General features: G+C 53.5%; 1 protein-coding gene across 1 annotated transcript in view; it reads right to left on the bottom strand.

Annotated features, from left to right (window-relative positions):
• Positions 1-322: 322 nt before the first annotated feature.
• The window catches only part of LAMC3 (laminin subunit gamma 3), a 67,574-nt gene continuing 56,444 nt past the window's right edge, over positions 323-11,452 (bottom strand). The window contains exons 24-28 of the mRNA XM_027556589.1: positions 9,430-9,532; positions 7,092-7,291; positions 5,679-5,825; positions 5,492-5,591; positions 323-1,880 (exon numbers count right to left, since the gene is read on the bottom strand). Coding sequence (XP_027412390.1) covers positions 1,630-1,880; positions 5,492-5,591; positions 5,679-5,825; positions 7,092-7,291; positions 9,430-9,532 — 801 coding nt within the window. The 3' untranslated portion in view covers positions 323-1,629. The remainder of the gene's footprint in view (positions 1,881-5,491; positions 5,592-5,678; positions 5,826-7,091; positions 7,292-9,429; positions 9,533-11,452) is intronic.

Genomic DNA, 11,452 nt, shown 5'->3' with positions numbered 1-11,452 from the left:
CTCAGCGGTGTCTGACCCCATGGAATTCTCCAGGCAAGAATACTGGAATGGGTAGCTGTGGCCTTTTCCAGGGGATCTTCCTGACCCAGGGATCTAAGCTGGGTCTCCCCTATCACAAGTAATTTTTTTTACTGTCTGAGCCACCAGAGAAGCCCCCTCCCAGCCCTGAGACTTTGTCTAATAAGCCCCTTGGAGCAGAGAGGAGAGGGCAGATGGCTGGGGTCGAAGGACCCCTGCGGAGTCCCTGCGATGGGAAGACACTGGCAAAGCCGGTGGTCTCAGCTCTGCCATCGTCCTAGCCCCTCATGTAGACCGAGAGGCGTCACCGAATGTGCTGCCACTCACTCGCTGGGTGCACCCACAGCCCAGGCCCCTGCTGGACCAGTGGCACACCACCAGCTAGTAAGGGAGTCCTTTATTACCGCGTTAAACAGAACTGGTTAAACAGAGTTGGTCTGAGCTGCTGCCTGGGAGGCCGGAAGGGCATCGGGAAGGGACTAGGCTCCTCCCTGTGCCAGGCGCCCACCCTCCCAGTGCCAGGGCCCTGCCATCTGCTGGAAGAGGGCCCGGGGAAGGGTAAGAGAGCCAGGAGGAGATGCCGAGACTCCTGGGCAGAGGTCGGCAGGGGGCCTGGCCGCATGGGGATTCCCCGGCATGACAGGGTAGAAAGGCAGCCAGGCCTCCCTGCCCAGCACCTGGCGGGGCCTGCCTTGTGGCAGGTGGGGCCGCAGGGCTGCGGGGCCAGTTTGGGAAGTATTGATCGGTCAAAGGCCAACCAGGGTTGGCAGGGTCACAAAGAGCTCCAAAACCCAGGCCCTCTCAGGCCATGAGACCCAGCTCTTTGGACAGGCCAGGACCCTTTAAAGGGTCATGACCCTAAAAGGGGCCTCGAGCCCAGGGTGGGCAGTTCCTTTAGTGAGTGCGACCCAGTCCCAGGATCTTGAGAAGGGAGGCACTCCTTGAAACCAACAACGAGGCCCCTTCCCAGGGTGGGCCACACCCCGGCCGGCCGGCCAAGCAAGCAGGCTGCCCTAGGGCCCCAGGAGCCCTGGGCCTCAGCTTCCTCTGATGAGAAGCCTTGGCATCTTGCATCTCTTGACCTGCCTGGTCCCTCGGCTGGGCTGTGTGTTCATGGTGGATGACAGATAGGTCAGGGGTGGGGGCACTACAGGACAGAGGGCAGGTCTGGAGCTGCGGGCTCCGGCTGAACCCACCCTGGATCTCTGCAGATGGCCCCCGACTCAGCCTCCTGGGTACCGACCCTGCCCAGGTATGTCAGTGTCACAGGGTGTTCAGAGTCCAGCGGGGAGGCGCAACACACGCGGATGGACTAGTTCATGTGTGTACTGTGCACACTCGCAGGTGCCCACACGTACCTGTGCGTGTGCAGGCGTGTACGGCGAGGGAGTGCACGCTGTTGGGGGTGTGCACACCGTAGCCGCCTGGGTGAACTCTGAATGCACACTCACTCCTGCCGGAGGGGAGGGGGTGTGAGCACGGACTCGGGAGGGTGCCAGGCAGCAGGCTCTGGTGGGTGTGTCTGCACAGCGCACCTGCGGGGGTGTGCAGGCCCTGGGCCAGGGAGTGGGGCACCTCGGGGTCTGGGGGCACCTCAGGGCCCAGCAGCCCTCACTGCCAGCTGGCACAGCTCTCGGGCAGGCTGTGCAGGATGGCCTCCAAGTTCTGCTTGTCGGCGCGGAGCTCTGAGAGGTCGTTCTCGAAGCTCTGGATCTGCAGCTCCTGCAGCTTGGACTCCTGCTCCAAGAGGCTCAGTTTCCCCTGCAGGGCCCCCGGGGGACTCAGCCGCAGCCTCAGACGCTCCAGTGCCCACTGGGTCTCGTTCAGGGCCCTGGCTGGGGCTCTGTGGGTGTCTAGCGACCCTGGACAGAAGAGCATAGACAGCCTCAGGGAGGGGGCTGGCTCCCCACCCATGGAGGGCCCTCCCCAACCCCAAATTTTCAGGATGCCAACTGCCCCACCAGCTACCAGGAAAGCAAGAGCCCAAGAGGGCAGTGTGGTGAGGTAGGTGAGGGCCTGGGCTGGGTTTGTACCCCACCAAGCTTATGTGCTTAGAAAGCTGAGCGCAGAAGAATTGATGCTTTTGAACTGTGGTGTTGGAGAAGACTCTTGAGAGTCCCTTGGACTGCAAGGAGATCCAATCAGTCCATCCTAAAGGAGATCAGTCCTGGGTATTCATTGGAAGGACTGATGTTGAAGCTGAAGCTCCAGTACTTTGGCCACCTGATGCAAAGAGCTGACTCGTGTGAAAAGATCCTGATGCTGGGAAAGATTGAGGGCAGGAGGAGAAGGGGACGACAGAGGATGAGATGGTTGGATGGCATCACTGACTCAATGGACATGAGTTTGGGTAAACTCTGAGAGTTGGTGATGGATAGGGAGGCCTGGCGTGCTGTGGTTCATGGGGTCACAAAGAGTCGGACACGACTGAGCGATTGAACTGACTGACTGACTGAAGCTTATATGCCAACCTTGGAAGTTTTCCTCAGGTGGCATGGAGAAGCTGTTAAGCTTTGGTACTGGTATTACTTTTACTGTTAAAGAAGAGAAGACCTTGGGTGAGTCCTGAGCCCCGGTTTCCTCATCTACAAAGCAGCGTGTGACAGAGAGGTCCCCACGTGTCTGCTGGCTCCCCCAAGCGGTCGATTCGCTGAGAGCGAATGCTTATGGATGGATTTCACCTGGGATGCAGGGACACCAGGTGAAAAGAAAGGTCTCTGGCATGAGAATGAGGGGGCGTGGGACAGGAGGGGCTGCAGGCCTGGGAAGCGGGCAGTGGGGGTCTAGTCCTGGCCCTGGGGCCTGGATTAGCTCTGCTGCTTGGGGTGAAGGACTTCCCCCGGAGCCTCTCCAAGTGTGAAACGAGGTGGGTGGGGCCGGGTGCTCACCTAGGAACTTGGTGATGATGGTGGCATGGAATCCACCGGCTGTCTCCCCTGCCTGGGCTTTGTCAGCTTGTCATTAAGGTGACACTCAACAGGAAGACAGCTGAGCCAGGTGGGAGAGTGGTGGAGACAAGGAAACAAATTCTAAATGGCATTTTAAAAATTAATTAATCAGGCCGTGTCCGGTCTTAGTCGCAGCACGTGGGATTTTTCGATCTTCGTTTCGGCATGCAGGATCTTTAGTTGCGGCCACACAAACGCTTGGTTGCCGCCTGTGGGATCCAGTCCCCTGACTGGGGATTAAACTCAGGCCCCCTACGCACAGTCTTAGCCACTGGACCACCATAAAGGAAGTCCCCTAAATGGCTTTGAATCCCACAGGACCCCACAGGCTCCCGTGGCCCTGAGTTTCCTGGGCCACGAAGGCTGGGTTGGAGGGCAGGCAGCTGTAGCAGCTGAGCCCGGGCTGGGAAGACGCAGAGGGAAGATGCTCCCAGCAAAGACCCTCAGAGGCCCCACCATCCACTGGAAAGTCCAAACAGCCTGGCCTCGGAGAAGCGTACAGCCTCCGCTCTGCCTGCCCAGCTGGATCTCCTGGGGGTGGGGACAGGGTCCAGGTGTGCGTGGTCACTCCTGCACCTCCGGGTCAACCCCAGTGCCAGCGTAAATGAGTGAATGACAACAGTGGTGAGAATGGCTTTACCCACACACAGCGTTTGATTCAGGCTGGGCTGAATCGTGTCCAGTGTGCTGAGTTCTTGTGGGTATAGACTCGTGGCTACAAGTGGACACACTCTGAGTCAAGTCAGACCTGAGCGTGACCCACTGACTGGCTGTGGAACCCCGGGCACGTTATTTAAATTCCCTGTGCTTCGGTTTCCTCATCTGCAGAATAGCAAGAGCATCAGGGTCATTGGCTGGAAAGGTTCGAATGAGATCCGACCGTGTGTGCAAATAGCTGAGTGGGGGTCTGGTGTCCAGGCGAAATGCAGAACATGCTGATTTCCCTTTGGCTTATTGACAGTGAGAATTGAAATGCATGCTATCCCATGGACAAACCTTGAGGATGTCACACTGAGTGAAATAGACCAGGCACAAGAGGAAACACACTGTATGATTCCACTTAGGTGAGGTGCCTACAACGCCAAATTCACAGAGACAGATGGTGGAACAGGGGTTGCCAGGGGCTGGGGGTGGGGGACTGGGCTTTGTGTATAATGCAGACAGGCTTCATCTTGGCATGATGAAAAAGTTCTGGAGATGGGTGGTGGTGATGGGCCACATGGGAAGGTGAATGTTGTACCTAACGCCATTCAAATGTATGCTGAAAAATGGTTAAAATGGCAAATTTAATGTTTTGTGTGTTTTAAAACGGCATGCTGTTCACTTCAGCAGTGAAAATCGCTCAGTCGTGTCTGATTCTTTGTGACCCCATGGACTGTAGTCCATGGAATTCTCCAGGCCAGAATATTGGAGTGGGTAGCCTTTCCCTTCTCCAGGGGATCTTCCCAACCCAGGGATCAAACCCAGGTCTCCTGTATTGCAGGTGGATTCTATACCAGCTGAGCCACAAGGGAAGCCCAAGAATACTCAAATGGGTAGCTTATCCCTTCTCCAGAGGATCTTCCCGACCTAGGAATCGAACCAGGGCCTCCTGCATTGCAGGCAGATTCTTTACCAACTGAGCTACCAGCGAAGCCAACTGCTTCCCTGAAGTTCACTGAAGTTTAGCACTTCAGCCTAACTGCTATCAGGCAGTCGAGCCCCTCACCCCTGCTCGAGGGCTCCGAGTCCTGGGGGCTGTCCCCTTCATGATTTATTGACTCATCACAGTTCCCAGGTGGCACTAGCAGTAAAGAACCCACCTGCCAATGTAGGAGATGTAAGAGACGTGGGTTCGATCCCTGGGTTGGGAAGATCCCCTGGAGGAGGACATGGCAACCCACTCCAGTATTTTTGCCTGGAGAATCCCATGGAAAGAGGAGCCTGGCAGGCTACAGTCCATGGGGTCACAAAGAGTTGGACACGACTGAAGCGACCGAGCACACAGGCACGCACACGCCACACTGTGTGGCAAGCACTCTGTAAATTACCCTCTGTGACCCCATTTCACAGACTGGGTGACTGAGGCTCAGAGAGGGTGAGTGATTTTCCTAAGATCTCACAGCCCAGGAAGGCAAAGTGCCAGACCTGAATCCTGGTCTATCTGATCCCAAGCCAGCAGCTGGTCCCCAGTGCTACGCTTGCTCTTGTGACATTCTCTCTCCTTCTCTGAGATCCTCAACCACTGAGGGCGGATCCAGTCACCTGGTGCCTACAGGTGTTGTGCAGGTAGTGAGTGTTCCCTCCTCCTGACTAGCAGCCCCTGGAGGCACAAAGTGAGCTTGTTTCTAGATCCCAACCCTGCCTTATGTGAGGGGGCCTGGAGCAGTTACAAATGCTTGCAATTGACCACAAGGCTCAGGATGCGGGAAGCAATGGATAGGAGGGCTAGGAGACAACCTTTCCCTGGACTGGGCCTCACAGAAAGATCCCAGAGGCGTGCCAGGGACCCAGGGGGCCAGGGCCCGGCCGTGGGGTTTCCTTACCCAGCCTGGCGAGCAGGTCCAACAAGGCTTTGATGTCCTTCTCCAGAGAGGTGCGTGACTCCCGGATCTGCCGTTCCATCTGGCTCAGCCCGGCACCATCCTTTTGAGGGGCAGGGGGAAAGGAAAAGCTTGAGCGGCTCCCAGCTGGTTCCCGGGACCAGGAGGAAAAGGCATGGGGGTCTCGTACCCACTCAGCCGCCTCCAGCTCCTGTCTGTGTGCTTCTGAGGCCAGCAGCTGCCGGGAGGCCAGTCCGAGGGTCGCCCTCGTCTGGCTGGAGAGCCCGCTAGCCCGGCGGTGTTCCTGCTTCCCTGCCCTCAGCAAGGCCTTGGCGAGCTGTTGGTGGGAGGCAGCAGAGAGGGGAGGGTGAGTGGAAGGAGTCCTTTTCCTTTTTTAAGTTTGTTTGTTTGTTTTTTTAATGTGGATCATTTTTTGAAGTCTTTACTGAATGTACTACAATATTGCTACTATTTTATGGATTTTTTTTTTTTATATTTTGGCTGCGAGACATGTGGGATCTTAGCCCCACATCCAGAGACTGAACCTCCCACCCCCTGTACTGGAAGGTGAAGTTTTAACCACTGGACTGCCAGGGAAGTCCCCAAGAGAGTCCTTTTAGAGGTAAATGATATTAATGGTCATCATGCCAAGTGGTCATCACTTCACTTCATCACTTCACGATCATTTATTTGTTTGCTCATTCACTCATTCATTCACCAGGTATGTACCGGATGCTGGCACAGTGTAGGTTGCTGGACCCTACCCATCTGTCCTCTGAGGAGAAACTCCAGCTATTTCACAGATGGGGAATCAGAGCTGCAGAGGAGAGGAGCTGGCTGAAATCGAAACGACAGGACCAGAAACCAAGCATGGGGGCGCCTGCAAATCCAGCACTTTCTCTAGGCAGCTGTGAAGGCAGTTTAGGGGACTTCCCTGGTGGCCCAGTGGTTAAGAATCTGCCTTGCAATAACAGGGGACACGGGTTCGATCCTCGGTCAGGAAACTGAGATCCCACAGGCCTCGGAGCAAATAAGTCCACACATCACGACTACTGAAGCCCGAGTGCCACAACTACAGAGTCTGTGCACCGCAATGAAAGATCCCGAGTGCTGCAACTAACACCCCATTCAGTCAAATTAATTAATTTTTTAAAAAGAATACACTTAAAAAAATAAAGGCAGTTCACTTGGGACCCAAGCAACAAAGCCAGTGAAGGTGCTGGGGAGACTCACATCAATTCAAATTTGGCCCCAATTAAACAAGAAAAGCCGAGAGGTTTAGGGAGTAGAGCCCAACACACCGAGGTGTGAGTCCTGCTCATGTGATTGAAGCCACTGAACCAGGCTGGCCCCAGGGTCCCTTGCCCGTCCCATGGGGACTGCAGTGACATCTCTTTCATGCGAAATCAACAGGGTCACCCGTGTAAAGCTCCAGAGCTCAGAGCCTGGGAGCCCCTGGTAAGTGCAGAGTACTCAGCATTGCACACAGAAGGGAGCAAATGTGTGAGGGCAGCTGCCCCACAGAAGGGCACCTCCTCTATGCTACTCCTCCCCCAGGCCCAGAAGACACGGATGCCGCAGGAGTCACATCCCTGGCCCTGACCTTGGCACTGTCCTGGGCCAGCAGCTCGGCTTCCCTGCCCTTCTTCTTGGCCCTGGAGGAGACAGAAGCCGCATCTCCCAGCATCCTCTCTGCCTGCTTGGTCTTCTTTCTCGAGTCTGCAAGGATCCTGTCCTGGACGATAGCCGCCTTCCTCCTCAGCGCGGCCTGGTCCTTGGGCCGAGGAAACCTTGGCTTCATTCCTGTAAACCCAGCCGAGGCTGTGTCAGGAGGGCTGGGCTCACGCCTGGAGAGCCCGACAGGAGGTCCCCACCGGAAGCTGACCGTCCCCAGACCCTCGGACAATGTGAGCAGAGGAGTGAGACACACGAGATCTGTGTGTGTTACTTCTCAGGATCACCCAGGAAAAACCTAAATGAGACATAGTGCTCTGTGAGTGTAAAGATTGACGCGATACTATGATATCAGATTGGCCAAAAAGTTGGTTGCGTGAGTGTGTGCTCAGTCTTGTCTGACTCTGTGACCCCATCGACTGTATGTAGCCTGCCCGGCTCCTCTGTCCATGGAATTTCCCAGGCAAAAATACTGGAGAGGGTTGCGATTTCCTCCTCCAGGGGATTTTCCTGACCCAGAGATCGAACCAAAGTCTCTTGAGTCTCCTACATTGGTAGGCGGATTCTGTACCACTGAACCAGTTGGGAGGATCTTGTTTTCGGTTATGGAATATCTTATGGAAAAACTCAAATGGACTTTTGGGCCAACTCTACTTACAAGTCACAGGATTACATGATGGTCAATGCCTGGGCCAGTGGACATGGGAGCCACAGCCCGGTATATAGAAAGATCCATTCAGTTCTTTGTTTTTATGGACCACCCATTTCTACAAAGGCTTTGAGGCAGCTTAGCATGATAGATCAACTGGACCATTAAAATGAAAAACCAAGGGCCATAGGTAACTTGGAGGATGAGGAAGAGTGAGAAGTGCCAGAAAACAGGACCATGCCAGTGCAGGGCCAGATGCTCTGTCCACCAGTTAGCCTCCTCGCAGCCAGGACAAAAGGGGAAATTCGACAATTCACATGGATTTTATTATCTAATAAAAGGCAGTGTCTCTCCATAGAGAAAGACTTCTCCCTTTCCTTTGAGATCAAATGCTAAGGGAAATTTATCCCAAGGGGTACTGATGATTGTAGTTGTTGCTCAGTTGCTAAGTCATGTCGGACCCTTTGCAACCCCATGGACTACAGCACGCCAGGCTCCTCTGTCTTCCACTGTCTCCTGGAGCTTGCTCACTCAAATTCATGTACATTGAGTGGGTGATACTATCTAACCATCTAACCATCTCATTCTGGGCCGCCCCCCATGGTAGACAAAGTAAAATTTTAAAAAGAATCAAGCCTTATAATTTTCAAGGACGTAATAGTACATAACCATTCTATGAGGATAATCCAAAGGTTAGATCTATTTTGCTTCTTGTACACAAAAAACCGGTGTTTCTTAAAGGGCACGCTGGGGAGACCTAATTCTACAGGGTATTGAGAAATGCTAGGGCATAATGTCAACTGTTTATATGAAGTGAACCCGAGGCACTTCCCTGGTGGTCGGTGGTTAAGAATCTGCGCTTCCACTGCAGGGGGCACAGTTTCAATCCCTGGTGGGGGAACTTATCCCGCATGCTCCATGGAGGCATGCCAATAAAAAGTGAACCTGTTTTTTTTATTGCAGGACTTCTCAGAGCCTTTAGTATTCTCAGGTGCGCACTGCAAGGCCTCAGGGACATCTACAGCACGTTCCATTTCTTAAACTTATTTGAACACAAACCCTCTCTTGGCGGAACAGTTACAGGCTAAGGGCTGTTCCACATTTCATGCAGCAGAATTTCCTTTCTTGGTCTACTCATCTGTAAAATGGGGGTACTTGGCCTCATTTTCCTAAAGTTCAAGAGAGACTTGGACTGGCATCAACCTACGCTCCCTTCTAAGGAGCAACACCGAATCCCTTCCCAGAGCCCCACTGGACACTGGACCAGGGCAGCCATTTTTGTACCAGGTAACTGAGCCAGAGTGGCCTGGATCAGGGACGGACAGCTGATGGCATCAGATTCTCTTCCCACCTGCTCTTGAGGGGTTCTGTGTGTGATCTGGTGACGGATGGCCATGTGGGCAAGAACCGGGTGAGTGGTACGCGAGATGGGGAGGGACAAGCAGCGACAGGAAAGGGAGGTCCTGAGAGGCCCAGGGAACGGTCTCTTTGGCTCATGCTCACGTGACTGGACCTCTGGCCCCTGCAGCCAGGCCTGCCCAGGGTGAGGCCCTATCCCTGGTGTCTGTCATGCGCATTTGTGCATTGATGAGCCTGGGGCTAAGCAGGGCACACATACCTTCCACGTCAGCCAGCAGAGTCCTGGCTCCCATGACAGTCACCGTGGCAGCCTGGACAGATGAGGAAGCTCGGGTCAGGGCGGCTCTGGCTTCCTGGTGCAGCTGGAGAGAGATGGGAGAGGTTGGGCAGGTGGTGCTGGGGGTGTTCTGGGCAGAGCCAAGTCGGGTGGGCACCAAACCCACATATACAAGGTCCCCAAAGGGCACCAAAACGGACGCTGAATTCTACTGTTTACCAGGACTACCTGATTTGTCCTACTCTATCAATGTTAAACTTTGAATATCTCTCCCAAGAGCTTATCTGTCCCACAAAATCTTAAAGGAACACTGGAACCGAAGAACTAAAAAAAAAGATGGATGACTGAAAGTTTCTTTTCAGAATGCTGCTGTATCTCAGCAAGAGGATGTGAAACAGAGAATCTGTTTCTTACACAACTTTTACTCCTAGGAAATTAGTTTCTTCCCCACTGTCACTAAATAAGGTGATGGTGGTGGTTTAGTTGCTAAGAGTCGTGTCCGAATCTTTGTGACCCCACGGACTGTTGCCCGCCAGGCTCCTTCATCCATTGGATTTCCCAGGTAAGAATACCGGAGGGGGTTGCCATTTCCTTCTCCAGGGGATCTTCCCGACCCAGGGATCAAACCCGGGTCTCCTGCATTGTAGATGGATTCTTTACTGACTGAGCTACCAAGGAAACCCACCACTAAATAAGGCTGGATACTCAAAAGAATACATATTTGATGGATGAATGGATACACAAAATGTGGTGTATCCACATGGTGGAATATTATTCAGGGCTTCTCTTGTGGCTCAGCTGGTAAAGAACCTGCCTGCAATGTGGGAGACCTGGGTTCAATCCCTGGGTTGGGAAGATCCCCTGGAGAAGGGAAAGGCTGTTCACTCCAGTATTCTGGCCTAGAGAAGTCCATGGACTGTATAGTCCATGGGGTTGCAAACAGTCAGACACGACTGAGTGACTTTCACACATCATCACATGTAAAAGAATGAAGTGCTGATATGTACCATAATGTAGATGAACCTGGACAATATTACGGTAAGCAAAAGCAGCCAGACACAAAGGGGCCCGTATCACATGACTCCATTTGTATGAAACGTGCAGAGGAGGTAAATCTACAGAGACAGAAAGCAGACTGGTGGTTGCCGGGGGCTGGGGGAGGGAGGGCTGAGGAGTGACTGCTTGACGGGTATAAGTTTCCTCTTCCAGGGTTTCCTTCTGGGGTGATGAGTGTTTCCGAACTGAGAGGTGATGGTTGCACAACTTGGTGAGTGTGCTAAATGCCACTGTGTTGTACACTTTAAAATGGGTAATTTTAGGGAATTCCCTGGTGTTTCAGTTGTTAGGACTCCACCTTGCCATCGCAGGGGGCATGGGTTCAATCCCTGGTCAGGGAACTAAGATCCTGCATGCTGCACAGCCTGGCCAAAAAAAAAAAAGAGTGGGGTAATTTTATGTCACATGAATTTTGGTCAATCAATCAATCAATCATGTGGGTTTGAAGAGGTACCAGATGCTGCCCAAGAGCCCTCATGTCTTAAGTCTTACTCCAAACGCCTGGCAGAGGCGTTCCTGGGAGAGGAAGGTGGGAGGCACTGTGCTCGGGCTAGTCACTGCACACTGGGGTCTGGTCCTGACCCTACTGCGGCCTCATCTGCTCCCCGGACCAGGGGGATGGACTAGATCAACGAGTACCACCCCAGGAGACCCTAACACAGCACAGCTCACCCAGCGTGTGACAGGCACAAGGCCCAGCTCTTTGGATGCTGGCAGCAAGCTTCCCCCCTAGCCTTGTTTTTAAAAGGACAATAAAGATGTCTGTGGGATAAGCCACTGCTGGGATAAGTGGATGATGGATTTGAATAAAGTCTGTACATCAGGCTCATTGTGTAAATATCATGTTGATTTCCTTACTCTGATCTTTATAAGGTGGTTAGGTAAAATGCTAACAGAAGGGGAATCTGTGTGAAGGGTATAGGGGAATTCTTTGGACTTTCTTCACAAC

This window comes from Bos indicus x Bos taurus, chromosome 11 (genome assembly GCF_003369695.1).
Source record: "Bos indicus x Bos taurus breed Angus x Brahman F1 hybrid chromosome 11, Bos_hybrid_MaternalHap_v2.0, whole genome shotgun sequence".
NCBI lineage: Eukaryota > Metazoa > Chordata > Mammalia > Artiodactyla > Bovidae > Bos > Bos indicus x Bos taurus.
Note: the sequence above shows the minus strand (reverse complement) of the source record. Positions and strands in the feature narration are given on the sequence as shown.